Genomic DNA, 23443 nt, shown 5'->3' on the forward strand with positions numbered 1-23443 from the left:
CTTCAGTAAACTTTAAACTATTTAAAGTGTTGCTCTACATGATTCAACTGATTCATATTTGTATGCAATGTGTAAACATTCTGCATTATTTACTTTTTCCCACAACAATATTTATACATGCATCACAGAATAATTCAGTATTTTTTGTCATTTTTCTAAATTTTTTTGCTGACACTGTTGTCTCACTGTTAGTAAACAAGTACATTAAAATTATATCGAACTTGTCGGCACAATTGTCAGTCGTTGTTATTTTTACACTATATGAATTTATTTTACTCCTTGTTTGATCATAGTCTTGCAGTGTAGTCAAATTTAATAATATAATTTTTGCATACATTTTCATACAAGTCCATCTGGGAAAAAAAAAAATACAGCATATGGTAAAAGGATTCAGGACAGATTTGTTGTGGTTTTCATTTAACAAAAATAAAAATCAACCCCTAGTACACAAAAGTTGAAGATTCATAAATGCATACGGCCTAAATGCAGAAACTGAATATGATATACACTGAGTCAGGATGAAAGTTCTGGAGGTCATTGCTGCAGAGCGTAGCGAGCGCGCAGCGCGTTCTCGTCCAGATGCCCGCGTGCCCGTATGCGTGCACGCGACAGCAGTTTGTCCTGGTGGGCTTCTCCTCCGCTCCGTCTCCATCAAGGTTTGACAGGGACAGGCGGACTGATACGTGAAAGAGAACCGGTCGCCAAGCCTCTTTGTTTATACTTATGAAGATATCGATCGATATTGATCGATAGGGCGGGCGATTGGAGGCGCTGGTTCAGTGCACGCGACCATGGCATCAGATAGTAAGTATCGCGTTGCTTTAAACGATTTTACAAAGCTTTGATTTCTTTCCTGGTCTAATGTCTTTATACACACTATCATTATGCTTATTAAAGGTCCTTTGTTGATTTTGCGACATGGCTCAGCGATTTATTTTGCCAGCATCATTATAATCATTCATATCATCATCTCAGACGGTTCATGTTCTCTGCTATATATGACATTATAACAACTGACATTTCATCCAAACGGTTATAAACACGCCTGGGGAATTTCAAGCGATGTTTTATATAATCCATGTTCTGGCTATTGCTAGTGTTGCAGTTTATTTCATCACCTGCTGATTGTTATTGCTTTTGAACATAGCTTTAACCTCCTGAAACCCGAGAGATTGCCTGTTGTGCATTTTATAATTTTTCTTGCTATTTGGGATATGTAGGACCTAATAAGTATAATACCTAAAATTTGTTTTTGTACAGGAAGTAGTTTTCCCAGAAAAAAGATGTCCTCATGTGAGGACAGTGGGTCTATCATGATGTGAAATGCTGCAAAGCAGTTTCATTCACTTTGCAAGCACAGATGCACATTGCATGTCATGCATCGCACACAGGATTTCCCAGTGTAGCCTTGTGCTCTGCATTCATGCATTCCATTTATAAAGTTATGTTATGTCCTCGGCAGAGGACATCGGGACTCAATTTCTAAAAAAAAAATGAAAAGACATGAATGAAAATGCATAGGCAAAAACAATAGATTTTTTTAAATCACCAATAAATTTTTAATGTTCAAGATTTTTTTTTTTTTTTTACCAAACTTTGTATAAAGATGATTCTCAACTATGGTATAACAGAATAATTCAGTATAACATTTTTCTTTCTGCAAAATGTGTGTAAAATTACCATTAATGGGTTTTCTAATTATATACAATGTATCTATAAACTAAATCTAATTTGCATATAAATGTGTTTTTGGGGCAACATGTAATGAAAAAAGAAGTGTAATAATGTGAGTAATAATTGTCAAGATTTTCATAATAATATATAATATTTCATAGAATATTGAAATATAATTTCTTTCTCTATTCATTTGTTATGTCTCCAAAAATGCGTCATAAGCATGCGTTTAGTCCCGGTGTCCTCATCTGAGGACATGTATGAAATCAATGTCCTGTTTAGTAACAGAAAGTCATATTTTGATTTGAAACCCCATAACATATTTCTGAGATGTTGATTTATGACACAGAATTTAAAAATTAGACAGATTTAAATGATAACTACAATATATTATAGAAATATTATCATATTTCTATAAGAGTGTCACTAAATTAATTTCAGACATTTTGATGACCAAGGAGAGGGAGTGGTCATGTGAAACATCCAATCATTTGGTATCTCTGAAAAGCCCTGAATGTGCTCTGTACAGGACATCCAGATCTAAAACTGTGGCATGAACAGACTCAGAGAAATTCACAAAAATATAATGTCCTCATATGAGGCCACAGGGTCTCAAGAGGTTAAAAACGTTTATGGTTGGATTTTTTTATTATTTGTAATCATTCTAGTATTAAAGCACACGTTATGGCTTATATGATTTTGATTGTGGTCCTTCCAGTACCTTTATTTATATGGATGTTTTTAAATAAATCACTGTCCACCAAACTGATGTCATTACCATAACAGCAGTATAGGGAACAATTTTTTTTTTCCAAAAGATAAAATGGTTCAATTAAACTTTGATGAAATATACAATATATAAAGTATAGATAATAGAACTGAAATTTAGAATTTTTTTTACATTTATGAATGAAATGAATTAAATTTTATTCTTGCAAGTTCAAAGGTAAATAGCTAATTAACAATGCACAAAGAAATACACATCAGTACACTTACACTGAAATCAACTTTAAGTTTGTTCAAAGCCCTTATCTTTAATACAGAAGATGTCATAAATATTTTAACATAAAGCATAGTTTGAAGAAGCCTCATGTTTTGAAATAGATCCATTTGTGTCAGATATCTCCAGCTAACTGAAGAATCGCTGAGACAGATTGTGCAACTGTGTTCATCATAGGCTATAGAAATAAACCTTCAGAAAACATCTTTATTTATGCCCCTCCCTGCTGAAAGTACTCTATTTTCTGAATCAACTTTGTTTGATATCCAATGGGAAATGTAGAAACCAAATACTAAAATAGTCCAATTAATAAATCATTAAAGAGATTTATAATGAATTGTGCTCGTTTATTTTGCATGAAGATCTTGGCTACACATAGGGAGTATTTCACAAGGGTATTTTCTCCAAACTGAAACTTTAATATCAGTATAATTTTATAATAAATCTTTGTTAAACAAGTGCACTCAATAAAACATCAGAAAAAAATGCAGGCTACAGATCTGTCACTGGGGCGGTACCCTTTCTAAAGATACTAATGTGTAGTGTACACTTTAGTTAGCCTAATATGTATTTTTAAGTAGTAATCTGTACCATTTAGGGGTAAAAAGAAAAAGTACAAAGATGTACCTCATAGGGTGCCTGTACCTCTTTGTTCCCTTTGTATTTGTACCCTTTTTCTGAAAGAGAAGAGCCAATTCTTATAACGAAGGAGCATTTTAACCTGAACTCTGATCATTTTAACCTGAAAAAATGTCTGATCAGGAAAAGTTTTAATGTATTGTATGTTTTTGTGTTTTGTAATTTTCTACAATGTATACGTTTCAGTGGTCAAAATCTTAAATCTTGTCTGGAAGCCATAAGCTTATAATGCATTTTAAATTTACGTATGTTTAAGAGGATTACTTTTTTACTTATATATATATATATATATATATATATATATATATATATATATATATATATATATATATATATATATTTTATATTTTATATGAGAATACTTTTTGTGCACAAAAAAAAAACAGTTATTCACATTAATGTAATATAAACATTTATTTAATAATTTCTTCTACACACATTCACAACAATACCATGTATCTATGTGACGCTGCTGACAACAGGAGCAAGCATTTTGACTTAAAAAACCTGGATGCTCTGCACATTGTTTGCAAGCAGAGGAATGCATCATTCATTCATTCACTGACATGGAAGAGAAGGAATTGTTGAATAAAATCATTTTTGTTTTCTTTGTGCACAAAGGTATTCTCATAACTTCATAAAATTAACGTTGAAGCACTGATATCCCATATTTTAACGATGTCCTTAGTCCTTACTACCTTTCTGGGCCTTGAACATGTCAGTTGCATTGCTGTCTATGCAGGATTAGAAAGCTATCAGATTTCAGTGGAAATATCATAATTTGTGTAATGTGTGATGAACAGAGATCTTACAGGTTTGGATGACTTGAGGCTAGTTAATGATTTTTGGGTGAAATATCTCAAAATGAGACTGTAAAAAACATGAAATAGAGATTTGATCTCCTATATTCCATAATGGTGGAGTTCACTTATAATAAATTGCTTATCTTATTGATTTCTGCTCTATAGTTGGGGGCCTAATAAATATTTTATTGTAATTAAATATTTACCCTACTATTACTATAGGCCTATTGTTTTATAACAAGGATGAGATTGTAACTCTTTTTGCCTGCAAATGATCTAATTATTTGTATTTTTTGCATTGGTTCACTTTTATCTCTGATGCATTAGTTGATTAGTGAACTCTAGATAGCTCAGATGAAAAAATATTACCTATAACCTAATTAGTCTAATAGATTATAGACTAGAGAGACTAGAATCCTGCCGCATTCCATGCTGTTCTTGGACTAATAATATTCTCAGACAAGAACAAGACCGTTTCTAGGAAATTGCACCATTATATGTGTTCCTGTAGCTCAATTGGTATTGCACCTCGCTATGAAGCACAAGGTTGTGGGTTCGATTCCCCGGGAACACATGATATGTAAAAATTGATAGCCTGAATGCACTGTAAGTCGCTTTGGATTTTTTTTTTTTTTTTTTAATTTTTTAATTTTTAATTTAATATGGTCCGTCATGAAAATTCAGAATCACAAGCCTCTGTTATGAGCTTTTTATTTGTCCTGCAGAGAATGTGCTGGTGTGTTTGAGGTTCATCCAACCCTCCTTTATTTATAGAGTGATTCATTTACCTGTGTCTCAGCTCCCCACCTCTGCCTTTATTAGAGACAGGGTGGTTATGATCTCAGGTGGTGTGTGTTTTAAAGGAGGAGACAGAAAACATTCATCTTTACATGTAAAACCCTTCCTATCTGTATAAACACATTTCTAGATGCTCCAGTGTTAATTGAACAATACAAATCCAGGATACAAAGAATTTCGAATCTTAGTAGTGTCTCAGTGCCCTAATTTTTGACCCATCTGTGATTTAGGCTCTGGAAGTTTTTTAAGGAATTGTGTTTGTACATTATATGTTTGAGAGTGAGCTTCATGGTGCTATTTTGTCATGAATTGGTTTACGGATATGATTTTCCAGCATTGTTCTGGATAAAGAATTTTATAGGCTAGATTTTTTTTTCATTTCAGCAGTTTCATTACCATTCAGAAATTTGGAGTCGGGAAGATTTTCTAATGCAGTTGAAAGAAGAGACTTATGCTAACCAAGGCTACATTTATTTGATCAAAATACAGTGAAAATGTATTTCAATATAAAACAACTGTTTTATGCTTGAATTTATTTTAAAATTGAAATTATTCCTGTGATGGCAAAGCTGTTTTTTTGTTTGTTTTGACAGTTCAAATACTTAATGAATATTTTTATGAATAATTTTTTTTTTTTTATTATGGACTTTTTGATGAATAGTAAGTTCAGAATAACAGCATTTATGTAAAATACAAAAGTGTAAATATATTGTTGTTGTTTTTTACACCTTTGTTTAATGTGTGCTTGATGAATTAAAAAAAATAAAAAATGTCACCATCAAGGCTTGGTCTGTGAACTGGTGTTCTGAAGCATGTTTTTCTGTCTGTGCAGCATTGTTTACTCAGGGTGACCCACTTCTGTCCAGGAATTTAGATTTTGTGGATAAGATGTAAAAGAGTGTGCCTTAGCGTGTTCAGAGGATAGTGGATTTTGAGAAGCTTTCAGTTTTCAGCTGTCAGGAAGGGTGTTAGTGCCTGACAGGAAGCTTACTGTAAAAATGGAGAAAGACGACATCCTGTACCAATTAACTAATGGCAGGCCTTTAATGTTGGCTTTCAAAATTTGTGGCATTGAAAAGAATCACTTTATTAAAAGCATATCATTTAAAGTTTGACTTAAGAAAAAATAATTTTCATTATCCAATCAGCAATTAAATATGGATTGTGTATGCTCATTTGTGTTATGTTGTCTTACATTTTAAAACAATGAAATAAAAACAACAAACATAAAATCGAGCTATTTTTAAACGATTTGCTGTTCCTCAGTCTACGCGGTTAGGCTTTAATATGATGCAGTTCAAACAAATGACCAGTAGATGGAGATGTTTTACCATTTTCAGGCATGGCAAGAAATTTATGGCGTTTTAAAAAACAATGTTTTGTTATTCCTTATAATTTGTCTTTTTCCATCTCTCCATATTTCTTTTTACGTCTTGTCTAGCAAGCCATAAAGCCACAAGCCATTTTCCATTCACCTTTCTCTGATTCTCAGTTGTCACAGTGGCAGTACCTTGAGGTACAAAAGCTAAATCTTTATACCGTATATACCCCTAAATGGCACATATTAGTACCTTAAAAATACATGAAGTGTGTATATTAGTAACTTTATAAAAGTTTACCGCCTCAAGGGACCGTTTTGTACCTTCCAACAGTGTTGAGTTAAAACATTTAGCTTGTTTTGGATAATAGTTAGAAATTAATAATGGTATAATGATTTTAGATTATATTTAGAGCTTATATGAACTAAACCCATGGCAACATGAAATCATGTGTGTTTACGTGAACAAAGCCACTCGTCACAGAATGCTTGAGTTGTTTCCAGGGAAACCATCCTGCTCTTGCAGTACAGAAGTCCATGTGGGTGAGTGTGAATGTGTGTTTCTGTGCTTACAAGGTCAGTGTGTTCTTGCTTGCGCATCTAGAAGAGTGCAGAGAGCATGGCCAAGTGTTTGGATATGAAATGTACAGCCTTGTGCAGCAGTGCATCTGTTGAATCTTGAAGGGATGAAAGTTGTAAAAATGTAATCCTGTCAACAATTTTACTCACCCTAACGATGATGATATTTCGAATGAAAAAAAAACAAAAAAAAAACATGAAAGAATATATTCGGCAGAATGTTCATGCTGCTCTTTTCTATGCAATGGAAGTGAGTTGAGGTTTACTCTTAAAAGCATATTTATCTTTCCTTCTGTTTTTCACATTTGTTTGTGTGAGTGGTAGTTGTGTTCATCTCAGTGACAACTGTGACTGTGCAATTGGCTTGTGTGTGTGGGTGCAGATTAGATGGTTCAGCATAATAGTGTTCAGCTTCAGCCTTTCATTCAACACACACATGTAAACACACACTAAGAGGTGCCTGCCCTCTCAGACTCAGTAAAATATTCACTCTTATGCAACTTAATGGTCCATTTTACACTTGAAGTGTTCACTTCAAAGCACCTTTGATGAATATGTGTTGAATATGAGGCCATGGTTTCTCTGTCTGCTGCAGGGCTGTTTTCCACCAGGCAGAGATCAGTCTTATAGTAGTCAACAAATTCCCTTTTAATGAAAATACATTGCAACTGTGAGCAAAAGGACTAATTGAACTTATATAAACTGGCATCCGCAAATACATTTAGTTATGAATTCTGTTCTGTTGTAGCACACATGTTTTGAGCAGTGCTGTAATAAATATCATTCAATTAGCATTTGAGATCACTTTTACAACCCTTTTTGTATAGGAAATCTAGCTTAGGAAGACATCTGTGTTCTTAGACTTCTTTGTATATGTTTTGTTTCATTTTAAAATTCATTATATAATACATCAGTTATATTAGCAGCAAATGAAGTTGAGAAAACATGGTCAGTGGTACAAACATTTCAATAATTAGTATTCATTAGGGCAGTTTACATATATATATATTATATATATTTTTTTATAAAATCTATCTAGAGGTTTTATAAAAGGATGTGTAAAAATGTTAAGAGTAAAGCTTCTCTATAATTGTATTATGGCGTCTGCATTCACCTGTGTGTGGGTAAGGTTTACATAAGGTTGTGAGGAGGACCAAATGTTCCCACAAGCATTGTAAACCCTGCCATCAATATGGTGTAGACGAACCAAACGTCTCCGAAAAGGAAATGTCATTATGTCATTATTTACTCACACTCATATTGTTCCAACACCTGTATGACTTTCAGTCTTATGTAGAATGTAAAAGAAGATATTTTGAAGAATGTTGATAACCAAACGTTGTTGTTTCCCGTTGACTTCCACTGTATTATTTGTCCATACAATGGAAGTTAATAGGAACCAAAACTATTTGGTTACCAACATTCTTTATAATATTTTATTTTATGTTCAACAGAAGAAAGTCATGTCGGTTTGGAACGACACGAGGTGAGTAAATAATGAAATCATTTTCATGTTTGGATAGACCATCTATTTAAGGGATGGAAAATATAATTAATACAGTATGAAATTGGAACTTCTGTACTTAAATGCTTCTGATCAATGTGTATCTGTGTGTTTGTTCCCTCACCAGTCACTCCCGAGGCGGTGGGCTTCCTGTCAGCCGTGGGCATCTTTGTCATTTTACTGGCCATACTCTTCCTCTTTATCAGTAAGAAGCTGTGTTTCGCTCGTGTCGGAGGTCTGCCATGCCTTGAGCAGTACAGTCGGCGCAAACGAAGAGACCGCGCTGGGATTCACCAGGGACTCGGTGAGTTCATTTTTCAGACAAAACATTTTTCATGACTTTCTTTTGCTCTTTTTTTGTCAAAGGTGTATTTCATTAATAAAATACATTTCTCCTATATTCAAGGTGAATATAATAGCAGTCTGTTTGATAACCATTGGCAGTCCGGGGGAGTTACTGGGATCTAATTATCTGTTTTATGCAATGAACCATGCACAGCTCTGTGTGCTCTGTGGGCTGTCCCAGTCTCTATTAATTCCTGGAAAACACACATACACACACTCACTCACCAATGAGTTAACCCTGCACCTTTGGGTTAGACAGACACACACACATATTACACAGTCAGTATATCAGCTGGGTGTTGGAGGGCGTTCTGCTGTGGTATTTCAAAGCAGCTCCTTTAGTAAACATTCATTCTGTCTGTCCCATGAGATGTCCTGAGTCTACTAGCTAGTCAAACTCCATACTTCAGGTGCTGCTGAACTGGTTTGGATGAAGGTTTGATATATGTAGATAGTTTCTGAGGTGCAGGGGCTCTAAATGATTGTTTTTTGGGGAAGTCTTGCTGGTAAGTGTTTGTTCTAGGGATGCACGCTATATCGGTACCTTATTAGCTATTGGCTGATATTTGAAATTCATTTTAAGTTTAATTTAAATTTAAATTTTGCATGCTAGTTTTTCATATTTTTATGTTTAGATTACCTCTACCATCATCTAACGCTCACTAAAAGTTTATCTTTAGAAACACAGATAATTTAATAACATTGTTAAATGCAATCTTTGACAAATTTTTACTATCTATTTTCATACTGTGTATTATAATGTTGTGATGACTAAATTCACTTGTAGCACTTATAATCAATTAACTTGATTTATTTTTATTTTTATACATTTAATTTCATATTTAAGTAAATATTTTAATATTATCCAGTTATCAGTTGAAGCCGTTTCCGCCACTGAATAAAAAAACAATTGCGGATCCAGGACTGTTTATCTCACAATTCTGACTTTATTTTCAGAGTTCAGAATTGCATGAAACAAACTTGTAATTGACACTTTTTTTTTTTCAGAGTTTTGATATATAAACTCACAATTGTGAGAACTAAATCAGAATTGTGAGATATAAACTCACAATTGTGACTTTAATTCTCAGAATTGTGAGTTTACTGTATGTATCTCCATTCTGACTTTATAAGATGCAATTGTGAGTTATTAAGTCAGAATTGTGCGATATAAACTATCATTCTGAGATAGCTGTCTTTTTTCCCCCTCAGAACTGGTCTTTATAACTCACAATTGGCAGTTTATTTCTAATATTCCTGAGAAAAAATGTCAGAATTGCGCTTCATAACTTTATTTCTCACAGTTTTGAGTACATATTACACAATTTTGAGAAAAAAAGTCAGAATTATGAGATATAAACTCCCAAATGTGAGAAAAAAGGTCAGAATTGTGAGATAAATAGTCACAATAACCTTTTTTTTTTTTTTTTGGTTCTGTGGCGGAAACAGGCTTCCATAGATATTGGCCATTAAAAAAATTGAATAAACATTTTTTTTTATTTATTTTGGACCATTTAAAACAGTTTAAACCGTATTATTTAGAACAGTTTTCATCAGATAGCTAAAGGCAGTTTTGTTTGATGTCTGTCTGCTCTACAAATTGTGGTAGTTAGTTGCACTATAGAAGTAAATATATGTACTGTATTAGTTCTGTTGATTTTGTTTTTAAAACAGTAACAACATGAGGGAATTCACTGGGTCTTCTGTGCATCTGAAAATAGACCTTCTTTTGAGCTGTTGTCCAAAGTGTTGAGAAACCCATTTTGCAATCTGATGGAATGGCAGACGTTCCTCAGGCAGGTATTCCAGCCTTCTCCTTATGGCTCGCTCAGATTTCAGATGCTTTCTCCAGTGGCTTCCGCCACCTCGGCCAAACCGGAGCTGTTGACTCTGAGGTCTCAGTGACGGATGAGAGTTCAGAGGTGGAGCAGAACTTGAGGGTTGTTCATGGATCTGGAGTGGATCCACAGGAGAAGCTGGTGCTGCGAGGTCAGGGCAGCAGGTTTGATTATGCCTTCTCTGCCGAACGTCTGACTCCCATCAGTGAAGAGACAGACGAGCTGGAGAGCAGAAGGAGTCTGCTGGCTTCACGCTGCTCTCATGCTGGTAAGATGTGGGTTAGAAGTTGGCTTGGTTCATCTTCTTGGTCTGTTTTTGTTGAGACTGCTGTTCATTTGTTTAGTTTAAACATCACAGGTGCTTCTGTTCTTGTAAACTGGTTACATGTTTGCTGTGTAAGATTTGGTTACCTGTTGTTGACTGGTAGCTTCATAATTTTAGTGTTTGTTAGAGTCTTAAATTAGTTTTTCCTCCTTGCTACAGTAAGTTTTGGATCCACATAATTTTTAATGTGACAATTAGTCACAGTGTCAGATGATTATTCCATTTAAACTTTACCAAAACAGATTGTTATGCTGCTTAATATTGCAACCTGGTATGTGTTATCTTATTATTATTATTATTAGTTATCATAATAATCATATGTACACTGGCTTCTAGCACAGCTAGCTTTACTGTTTACTGTACTCTATTATTCTTCTAATTGTTTGTCTATAGTGGCTGATGAATTAGAAGTCTTGTACATTCGGTTTAGCTTATGCTTTCAGATATCTTTTTTGTTGATTATTCATATAAAATTTTCATTGTTTGCAAAAGTTTCTGAGAAATTATATTGCTTGGAAAGAGACTAAATACAGACACGCAGTCAGTCATAACCAGGGTTTAAGACACAGCCTCAGGCGTGTGTGTGTGTTTCATCTTTCTGGATATTTAATATATTCAGTAAACTGAGAACGCCCTTTCAAAACAAACAGGAGAGTCATTAAATTTACACATGAATACCCTGTACACACATATACACATATCAAATACACATGCCATGTTCACTCCCACACACACGATCACACAAACACAAAAAATTCAATCATACATAGTCAATAAACACCAAATATGATACTTTTAACATGCTTGTTTAAGGAATATTTCACTCTAAAATGAAAATTCTGTCATGAAATTTCTGACACTGACCCTTAGCTTGTTTATGAGTTTTTCTCTTTTGTGGAACATGAAAAAAAAAAACATTTGAAGGAGTGTTGGGAACCAAACAGTTGTTGGTCACCATTGACTTCCATAGTATAGAAAATATACCTATGAAAGTCAATTGACCAGCAAATATTCTTCACAATATCTCTTGTGTTTAACATACATACAACATACACATAACAATAATGAAATTCATACAGGTCAGGAACAGCTTGAGGGCGAGTAAATGATGACAGGATTTTAATTTTTGGGTGAACTATCCCTTTAAGATCTTGGACATTATAAATATATATATGTGTGTTTTTTGTCTTATCCTGAATTACAATGGTACCCCATAATAGTGTTTATATTCTGACTATTTTAGTCTGGTTGGGGTCGGCAACGCTGCAGAGTCTCACTGTACCTGCGTGACTTGCCATAGATGTAAACAGAGAGAAGTAGCTCCGGCTACAATGTTCTTCTGCCAGAAGTGAGCGCCAAAAGTTACCGACTGCAGCTTTAATCTTTTGAACATAATTTTATTGCAATATATAAACATACTGTTCTTTGTTAATTCATATTTATTCATAATACATTATGTTTTTATTAAAATAGTTAAAATAATTATTTCTGTTTTTAGAAATATAATATCATATAATGAAATGACTATTTTATTTTGTACAGAATCAGAGAGGTAAAATTGGTTTAATATATGTTTTATACAAAATATCCATGAGTTGGACTCTACAAGGACATTGTTTTGAAGAGTTATTTGCTGCAGTTATTTATGAGCTGTTCTGTTTGGAATGGCACAGCTGCTATGATTGTTCTTCTTTCAGATTCAATGCGTAGGTATCATTTATGTCATGTTGAACGCACTCGGTGCGTACCGAGGAAAAGCACTTCAGTGTGAGGGATTGGTAACTATGGCAACCTCCTATGCTGCTCCTTACATAGCCACTTGGCCTAATTTGATGTGTGTGTGTGTGTGTGTGTGTATGTGATTGAATTATGTGGTGAAATGCAGTGCAATGAATGGAAGTACAACTTAATGAATAAGAGAGAAAAAAGAGACCCAAAGACACTAATTGGCCACCCTCTTATGGTTAGGTGCATATGGTAGACATGCCTTTCTACAAACACTCTACATTACCTTTAAAAATACCAACATGTCTGAGTCACCTACCAACAACATTGTCTTTCTATCTCACTTTATGAGGGAAAAAACAATTCATTGTGGTCAGAGCGCCCTGCATCAGTACGAAGTGAATGTTTTTCAGTTTTTTTGGTCTTATATTTTAATGGTGCTTGCTAAGGTGGTTACCACTATTAATACTGCATAAACATTTGGGACCAGTAAGAAAATATAAATATGACAAGCTATGCAATATTGTGTTCATAACTGCATTCGATTCATCTGTGATTATGAACGTGTTATTGCGTAGCTTGTCAGCAAACTACGGCTCTGTCTGTTAAGTGCCGCTCCATTTGAAAGCAGCTGATGGACATTTACCGCTAATAGCAGAACCGGCTTTACTAACGAGACACGCATGACAATCGCATGCGATTAGTCCTGCAGCCCTAATATATATATATATATATATATATATATATATATATATATATATATATATATATAGATATATATAGAAAGAATGTAGGCTTTTTATTCAACAGGAATGCATTAAATTGATCAAAAGTGAGAGTACATTCATAATGTTAGAAAAGATTTAGATTTAAAAATAAATACGCTGTTCTTTTGAATCTTTTTGAATCCTGAAAAAAAGTATAAACAGGAATAAATTACATTTAAAATATTTATTTGAAAAGAAATCAGTTATTGTACGGGGCACCAATTGTGCTCCTTTTTTCAAGATGTAATATAAGTCTCAGGTTTCCCCAGAATGTGTCTGTGAAATTTCAACTTAAAGTACCCCACAGATCATTTGTTATATCATTCTGAAAATGCCTATTTTGATTGGAAGCAGAAACACACTGTTTTCATGTATGAATCTTTAAATGCAAATGAGCTGCTGCGGCTCCCCGCCCCCTTCTCCAGAATAGGGCTGAGCCTTTACAGCTCCTACCTCAAATCTGCTAAAAAAAAAATCTGCTTGGTTTTGGTTATCATGTCTATCGTGCTGAAATCATGTGTTTTAAAGCCATGTAAGTTATCATTTCTGATATAAGGTTTTCTGAGTGCACACATCCGATGCTCATGCACAAAAAGCATCTGTAACTCACTCGGCATGTGAGTACTTACTAAACTAAGTTCTCTTTCATGTCTTATTTTCATGAACTTTCAAATACACGTTTATGTGAAAAACACACATAGGTTACAAAAACACAGTCAGTTATGTCTGTGAAGGTAAACATCTGAGAAATAAATCGCTTGTTTATATTATATCTGTGTAAGTGACAGCAGCATAACATACAGTACCTACTGCTGTTTACATTGTTAATATGACCCAAAAAATAAAGTAAAAGCAGAAAATCACTCACTACTGAGGAATGAATAATGCCTATAGCTTTAATAAGAATACATTTCTTACTTGAATGCTGCTAGCATGGCAAGAATTTCCATAGAGTTGCATTGAATAAGGATCTAGAGCCATTTCTAGGGGATCAGAATGTCTTACTCTATTGACTTAAGCTAGTTAACAACAACCTAGCATCCACCTAGTTTGGGAATTGTAGTGGCCCAGTAATTACCCAGAACACCATAGCAACCACATAGCAATGCCTTGGAATTATGGCTGGTAGGCCTGTACTGGTCTATATTCGTTCATGTACTCTGCATTTATCTTTATTGTAACTTTTTTTTGTCTGTCTCTTTTTTTGTCCATCTGTGTGTGTGTGTAGTGAATACTTATGGTGATGATGGAGAGATTTCCAGCTCATCAGACAGTGATGATGAGTTAGCAAAGCAGTTTGAGATCTCAGTTTCCCGCTCACAAAGCTTCCGGTTGGGTGTCACGGAGCTCAACACCCAGAATGCACCAGGGAAACATCACAAATTTAAACGGCTGCCGTCTGACCAGGAAGAAGGAAGCACGGAGCCATCTGACTGTGAAGGTACGCACCCACATTCTCCTATTCACTCAGACATTTGTTTAAAAATATGTATAGCATAGCTATGATTTCCCAATATACATGACAGCCACATATATGTCAACCACACTGAATATTTCACTATGCTTTGAGACGGCTCTTTGCTGATTAATAGAGCACAGAGCCATGGTTTATAAAGAAGGACATTCATTCATTAAGGTCATTCAGCTATTTCAAAAGCATTTCTACTTGAGGATACGTGTGTTTGTTTTCAGTGTGTGAGTGTGGGTGATTGTGAATAAAAAATGCCTTTTATTATGTCATCAGAATAACAGAAATATATTATATAAGCCATTAAAAAATTACATTGGCTTTTTTTAACATAAAAAAAAATATATATATAATATATATATATATATATATATATATATATATATATATATATATATATATATATATAATATTTTGTCAATAAAAATCTAATTAATACACTTTATGGTAAACTATTGTCGATGTTATCTAAAACTATTAGAAACCTTGAAATAAAGCTGTAATAAAACAACATATAAATATTAGATGGAAAACAAAAATGTATTAGTTAGCCCTGCAAACTAACTGAACTAAGTTGAAGTACTTAAATGACTAATACTTAATTAAAGTGAATAAAGTGAAAAAAAACATACTAAACGTAACTAAATCTAAAATAAAAACTAAAAAAATTAAAAATATTAATAATATAATATAAATGTAAATAACACTAAAATATCACTGTGGTAAGCCAAAAATAAAGTTTGATGGAAAGATACTGTGCTGGCTAGTGGTTTGTGGAATACATTGTTCTCCATTTACAAGTCCTTTTTTTTATATAGGGATGAAATTTAACAAATGAGGTGTCTTTAATATTACTCCTCTAATTCTCCTCTAAGAGAGCAATAAGATTACATGGAGAACAAATGGAGACTTTTGCTGAGATTGATTCTGTTTTGAGAGTTTTAAGACCCAAAATAAAAATATAATATAATATAAATATAATATTCAGGATAAAGGCTAAAGCTAACCTATGTTTCAGAAGATGCATTATAAATCCAAACACCTTTTAAAAATATGTATAAATGTGCCGCCAGTCATGGCAGTGTTAATTCCCCTAACGCTCAGTCAACATCCCTCATCTCTACAATGCAATTAAACATCTCTCAACTAAAACAGCTTCCTCTCGGTTGCTTTTGTCCACGGAATACTTGCTGTATGGAGCTGTATTTCTCAGAATGTTCATCACAGCATCAGTTGCCATGGAAAAGCGTCTTTCCAGTCGCCATGGTAACAGAGTAACCGGCCCTGTCTACAGTTAATTGGTTGCTGCTGCTGAGTAGAACAGTTTGTACCCTAAACGAGATTTAATTCAGTGAAATTCACAGAGTCACGAGTCACAAGTCACGTAGGACAAGCACTTAAAGCCGTAAATGACTATCATTATCATCTGCTCCAGAGAGCCTGATTGGTCAAAGAATCCTGTCCTGCAATTATGATCACTGTCAGAGTGTCAATAAAATTTCATTTGCTAAACGCTTAGGGAAAGTGTGGGTGAGACAGCTGTTAATTGTGTCTTTACTTCTTTATTAAAAATCTACTAGACTACTAATGTAGTCGTCTGTTTATTTGAATTAAAATGTACAAAAGAGCTCTCTTTAGTATCTCAGTTGTTTCTTCTATAACACAACGTCTCAAACTGTGCTCAGTTTTGTCAAGAAGTCTACAATAAATCTCTTTCAGTTTGAGCTCAAATAATAAAGACTAAATTGTTTGAATGATCTAAATTAGTTTTATAGCTCTTTACTCTTTAAATAGAAATGAAATATATTAACAATGTGTTTATGGTAAAATTTTGCAATAAGGTTTCATTTGCTCTAGGGATCTACACTATTGCCTCTGTGGAAATTATGAACAAATTTGTAATTTTGGTTAGTTTTGAGCAAAAACGTATTTTTTAGAACTAATAAACATTATTAAAGTTATTATTATTATATTTTTACATTGAAATCTTTAGAAATCACTAAAATAAATATCTGCTGCTATTGAAACCTTAAAATTTTATTTGTGGATTTAATATTAATGATGGTCTAACGCAGAAAACTGTAAAACCTTTGTAATAAAGTGTTACAATTTTTAATTTTGGAGAAACATCTGAGACCGAGCAGTTTTCTGACCAACACATTAGTTCAGCCATATGAAGTAATTCAGTCTCGTTCTTTCCATGTAGAAGCTGAAAGAAACAGTGTGCAGAGTTTTGAAGATCCCCTGTCATCCAGGCGACGTGTGAGGTCTAAGCCGAGAGACCCGTTATCACAGAGTCCTCTTCCTGAGGGCCGGACCTTCACAGACCCCCTCTCTCTGATGGCGGAGCAGATCTCTTTGGGCTCCCAGGACACAGGGGACGGTCTGGAGGCTCTACCCAGGGACGAGGGCAGTCGCCTGAGCAGTGTTGGACGGCAAAACCCACAGAGGAGTCTGGCAGTCGACAATCATGGATATGACAACAGTGAGGCTACGGATAGTATCTCCACATGGAGCTCTGAGGTGTGTGCGCTCGAGTTCAACAGAGTCAGATCTTTTCTTATCACTTCTACATAGACAACCTTTTAAAAGTTTGTGGTCAGTAAGATTTGTCTTTTTAAAAAATAATACTTTTATTCAGCAAGGATGATGTATGATGTTACAACAGATTTCTGTTTCAAATAATTTTCTTTTTGAACTTTTGAACTGTTCTTCAAATAATTCTGAAACGTAATTTTTTTCAAAATTGATAACATGAAATGTTTTTCAGCAAAAAATTAGCATATTATAACGATTTCTTAAGGATCGTGTGACTGGAGTAATGACTGCTGCATTTTAAAATATATTAAAACAGAAAAAAAAGTTTTAAATTGTAATAATATTTAACAGTATTGAGGTTTTTAGTAGATTTTTGATCATGCAAATGCAGCCTTGGTAAATACAAAAGGCTTTTAATCAAAATGTATAACAAAAATGTGTATGAATTTAATAAGATAGATAGAATCTGAATTTGAATTTATAAAAATTGTATCAAATATTTACTGTTGTGTATTATTACTGTTGTGTTACACCATATTTAAATTTTTCTGTTCATAATTATGATTTAAATATTTCCACCTCTCCACGAGTGTTATGAGAACTAAATTCTAATGAATATTCATGAGTCGTCTGTGCTCTGTGGTACTCATAGCTGTTGCTAATGGAAACACTTTATTATTATGTATTAGTTTTTCACAGTAAAATCTTCCTCATCCATTGTTAGAGGTGTGCGAGGCTGTGTGTGAAAGTGTGTTAGATCTGTATGTTTACATTTGCATTGAGCATGTTTGTGTTTACATATGCAAATAAGCTTTTCCTCTCTCTAACAGCATGAACAATCTCCATCCCACCCTTTGAGTGCTTCCCCTCGTGGACATATCTCAAAATGTGGTGATCTCATAATTGCCCTCGACTACCGGGCTGAAACCCACAGGCTCCTGGTCACAGTGATAATGGCCCAAGGTATTCCAGACAAGGCACGGAGTGGCATGGACTCCTGGCAGGTGCATGTGGTGCTGTTACCTGGTAAACGACAGCGGCACAAGACGGCCGTACAGAAAGGCTCCATGCCTAGGTTTGAGGAGACATTCCGGTTCTCACATCTAGAGCCGGGGGATCTGGGTTCCTCTGCGCTGCGGTTCCGCCTGTATGCGCTGGGGAAGATGAACAGGGAGAGGATGATGGGGGAGGCCATGTACAAGCTGAGCAGGCTGAAACACACAGGACGCTTCCAGATCACACTGGTCCTGGAGCCACGTAGTAATCTCAAGGTGTGTGTGTGTACCTGCTTTGATAGTATTCTTTTTTTATTTATTTTTTGTGGTTTTTGGCTCAACAGAAAAGATTTTTCAATTGGGCCAGTAGTTTTATTTTTATATATTTTTATTTTTTATTTTTAACAATGTATTTGTATATGTACCAGAAATAAAAAAAATATGTATTTATATTGAATTATAATCTATACATATTAGATTTAGATATTAGATTTAGGCGTGAATTCTTTTTTCCAAAGTAAATTGTAGGCAAACATTTTTTAAAAATTTTTTAAGCTTATCCTGTCCTTATGATTAAAGACTGAAGGGGACAGATACATTTATTTAATATACAGATACATTTGGATAGAGATTTTTATGTGCAAACTACTTCTGAAATGCTTTTTATGGATTTTTTACTTTACAGTCTCAACAAATTGTCTAAAAACTCATTAGAATATAAATTGCTGAAACTTCTCGGACGGTACCATCATATTTTTACACAACGATTCTTTTGTATGTTTGTAAAGTTGTAAATATGTGAATCTGGACCACAGAACACAATTTTTTCAAATTGAGATTTGTGCATAATCTGAAAGCTGAACAAATAAGCTTCCCATTGATGTATGGTTTGTTATGATGGGACAATATTTGGCCGAAATACAACTATTTGAAAATCTGGAATCTGGGGATCTAAATATTGAGAATATCAATATTTGTCGCATTTAATGTTTAAATCTGTCCACATGAAGTTCTTAGCAATGCATATTACTAATCAACAATTTAGTTTTGCTATGTTTACAGTAGGGAATGTACAAAATATCTTGATGGAACATGATCTTTACTTAATATCCTAATGATTTTTGGCATGAAAGAAATATGTATCATTTTGACCCATGCAATGTATTGTTGGTTATTGCTACAAATATACCCGTGCTACTTTAGACTGGTTTTGTGGTTGAGGGTCCCATATGTACAAGGCATTACATTTTTAAAAGGTATGTTGAAAATAAATTGGTGTAGGATTTACTCAGAAACAATTTAAATGCCAAACTAGTTTTCTACATAATAATTACAAATAAATACAAACTAGCATAATGGAATAGTTCAGTGTCCATATGTTGAAAAGCTATGTAAAACTACACTTTATGTACAAACACCAACTAATTAGGTTGGCATCTCCCTCCCTCCCTGCAGACAGTAGACTCCCAGGTGTCTTTCAGCGCTCAGAGTGACAGTGCTTCCTCCAGTCATTCTGTGTCTCACGGCGGAAACCCAGAACTACTGCTGGGTTTATCATATAACGCCACCACAGGACGACTGTCTGTAGAGATCATTAAAGGCAGCCACTTCCGTAACTTCTCTCTCAACAGACCTCCAGGTAAACACACCATCCCACTCGCAATAACAGAGGCTCAGAAACACATTCACAGGCATCATTAGACCATCAGGAGTGACTCTTGAGCAAATAACCTTTGTTAAAGCCGTCTGATATTGATTCCGAGGAAATGTACTGCAATAAATCGTTTCTACACGAACAAGCTGCTAGAACACACATTTGTACAGGCGCATTTTGAATGTGTCATCCTCACACATTGTGTTGTGGGTCAAACGTTCATGCTGTTCGTATGACTATTAATCTGTCACAGTCACTCACAATGATGCTTCTCGGTGAATGGAGTTACAGGGCATTTAATCGATCACAGAGCCACAGATCTTTTTCCCACACCTCTCTCTTTAAGTCGATGAGTCACTGCTGAAGAAAACCATGCATACATACACAAACATATACTGTGATATAATGCTGTGTCACAGATATGTGCCTACTTTAAAAATAAAAAAACGTTGTTACTGTACTTATCTACTCTACCATTAGGGTCACCCAAAAATGGAAATTTTCTGAACATTTACTCACCCTCAGGCCATTCAAGATGTATATGAGATTGTTTCTTCATTGAAACCAATTTGGAGAAATTTAGCACTACAACTCTTGCTCACAAATGGATCCTCTGCAGTGAATGGGTGCCGTCACAATAAGAGTCCAAAACAGCTAATAAAAACATCCACACAATTCCACTTCGACCCATTGCTTCTGGTTAAAATATAATTGTTCTGTCCTTTATATTGCTTTCTTCAGTGAAAGGGTGTTTTTGTCTGAATTAGGAGAGAAATATGCGCGGATAAAGCATCATTTAAAACAGTTCTAAACAAATATGTTGGTGGACTTTGATGTGAGAGGACAATAAGACATGGACTTTTTCACTGTAGGAAGCATTATTATGGATAATTGACTCGCATTTTAGCCAGAAGTGACACACTATGATTATAACAAAAGTTAAAACGCCATGATAAACTTGTTTCACACAAACACACAGCTTTTCAAAAGATATTAATTGATGTACTGGAGTTGTGTGGATTATTTGTGGATTAATGTGATGTTTTTATCAGCTGTTTGAAGTCTCATTCTGACGGCACCCATTCACTGAAGAGGATCCATTGATAAGCAAGTGATGTAATGCTAAATTTCTCCAAATCTGTTCAGATGAGAAAAAAACTCATCTAGATCTGGTCCAATGCTGATGAAACATTTCTTGTTGTTATCAATGTTGAAAACAGTTGTGCTGCTTAATGTAAAGCAAATTCAAATGTTAGTATTATCCAAAAACAAAAAGATTTGATCACCTGGAGAAGATGGAATATAACATAAAAGGTTTATGTTCAAGATAATTAAGTAAGTATATTGAGGTGTGATTTAGTGATGTGTTTCTCTTTCAGATACATTTGGTAAGCTCGCTCTGTTAAACTCCATGGGACAGGAGATATCCCGCTGTAAGACGTCCATCCGACGCAGTCAGCCGAATCCTGTCTTCAAGGAGACATTTGTCTTCCAGGTCGCACTGTTCCAACTGTCAGACGTCACATTAATGGTCTCCATTTACAATCGGCGGAACATGAAGCGCAAGGAGATGATTGGCTGGGTGGCTCTGGGCCAGAACAGCAGCGGCGAGGAGGAACTTCTTCACTGGCAGGACATGAAGGAGAGCGGAAATCAGCAAGTCTGCCGCTGGCACACACTACTAGAAGCTTAGAGGGGAGAGAGATAGAAGTCTAATCACTCAAACCTACTGCGTTCAGCTGGATTTTCCTTTGGGAAGGAGGTGAAAGCCAACACCAAAAATACCCACAAAACCCGGAATGAACAAGCACTTTTAACAGTATCAAACAAAGATATGGCATGTAAATTTTGGAAGAGCATACAAACACAAAGAAACCCCCACACACCGCTTTCCTTCTCCCTGAGAGTACTTGATACAGCCTCTTATCTGGTAACCAGGAAATGACTTCATGGTGTAATATACAGACTACTCTCTTCAACTCCAGCAGCAACCAATCAAAACGCATTATAGCCCGAGCCACGGTGATTGTCGCCTAGCGATTTCATGAATGGAGGATTGATTTGAAATGATTAAATGCCTTTCTTCAGATCATTTTAAGCTAGAACGCCAGAACCAGTTTTAGTGGGACCAAATGTTTGAGTAGAAAACTGTTAGCTGAACACGTGCACTTTCATTCATGCTCTCCTTTTTACTTTTTTTTTTTACATTTCACATCAATATATGTAATATACATATTTTGATGTAAAATGTCAAGTAACAAAACTGTAATATAAAGTCACAGACTCATGTTATGATAAAAGTTGTTAAAAGGAGTGCACAAGTTATCTCTATTCATATCAGAAAAAGAGATATCAGCAAATGTCTTTAAGGCGTAGTTCACCCAAAGAGGACATTTCTATTATTATTTACTCACCCTTATAAAGTTCCATTTTGAATGCTTTTCATTCAACCATGAAACGCAAAAGTTTTGAACTCTTTTTAGTAATTTCACTGAATGAGGACTGGTGCTGGTCAGGATTTAAAGGAGACCTGTTATTTCCCTTATTGCAATATGTAATATAAGTCTCAGGACACCCCAGAATTTGTCTGTGAAGTTTTAGCTCAAAATACACCACAGATAATGTATAATATAATTTTGAAAAAGCCTTTTTTGATTGGAAGCAGAATCACACTGTAGTGGATGTCTCATTAAATGCAAATGAGCTGCTGCTCCCTACCCCCTTATCCAAAATAGGGCTGTTTACAGCTCATTCCTCAGATATTCTGCTAAAAAAAACATCTGCTTGGTTTTTATTATCTTGTCTATCACGCTGAAATCATGTGTTTTAAACCATATCAGTTTGAACTTCTGATATACGGTTTACTGAGTGCACATATCTGAAGCACGCTCACTGAAAGTTTCTGTCACATGGCATGTGAGTACGAAACCAAGTTATTTTTCATGTCTTATTGCGCTTAAACTGTCAAATAAACACAGGTTTATGTGAAAACACGAGTTACGAAAACAGTCGGTTATGTCTGTAAAGGTAAACAGCTGGGATAGAAATGCCATGTTTAATATTAGATCTGTGTGTCAGAACAGTTAGCATGCTTTGCTCAAACTTTCGCCATGTGTCCCTTGCAAAAACACATAGGTGGTGCTTTGGGTGGAAACGTGCAGATTAAGGGTGGTAATTGTATAATGAAATCCACTTTCTATGTCAGAGGGGGAGTAAAATCTGACATGCTCGTTTTGTCACAAGCTTTACCAGAAAAAATGAAAAATAATAACTTAGTAAAAATGTTTGGTAGGCCTTGGGTAGAAGCACCAGGGACAGCGATTTTCATTGGTATACTGTATCACCTTTAAAAAGACTAATGTTATTATTCATTGAACATTTTGGCATCCATGTTTGATCTACCATGCATGAATCCTTTCAATCGATTTAGTTCAGTGATACAGTTCAAAAAATGGTGTGAATGATTTATTTGA

The 23443-nt window shown here is 34.8% G+C and overlaps 1 protein-coding gene across 2 annotated transcripts; it reads left to right on the forward strand.

Annotated features, from left to right (window-relative positions):
• Window positions 1–581: 581 nt before the first annotated feature.
• On the forward strand, window positions 582–22961 carry syt16 (synaptotagmin XVI). 2 transcript variants are annotated; one of them, XM_052571819.1, is made up of 7 exons: window positions 582–804; window positions 8443–8619; window positions 14544–14756; window positions 16990–17306; window positions 18152–18592; window positions 19772–19955; window positions 21350–22961. In XM_052571819.1, exons 1-7 carry the CDS (start codon window positions 792–794, stop codon window positions 21661–21663), a joined length of 1659 nt encoding a protein of 552 aa, XP_052427779.1. In that variant the 5' UTR covers window positions 582–791; the 3' UTR covers window positions 21664–22961. The 2 variants fall into 2 exon arrangements, with proteins under 2 accessions (XP_052427779.1, XP_052427780.1); XM_052571820.1 differs by lacking the exons at window positions 582–804; window positions 8443–8619 and adding an exon at window positions 10439–10766.
• Window positions 22962–23443: the final 482 nt, after the last annotated feature.

Source organism: Carassius gibelio, chromosome B13, assembly GCF_023724105.1.
Source record: "Carassius gibelio isolate Cgi1373 ecotype wild population from Czech Republic chromosome B13, carGib1.2-hapl.c, whole genome shotgun sequence".
Classification (NCBI taxonomy): domain Eukaryota; kingdom Metazoa; phylum Chordata; class Actinopteri; order Cypriniformes; family Cyprinidae; genus Carassius; species Carassius gibelio.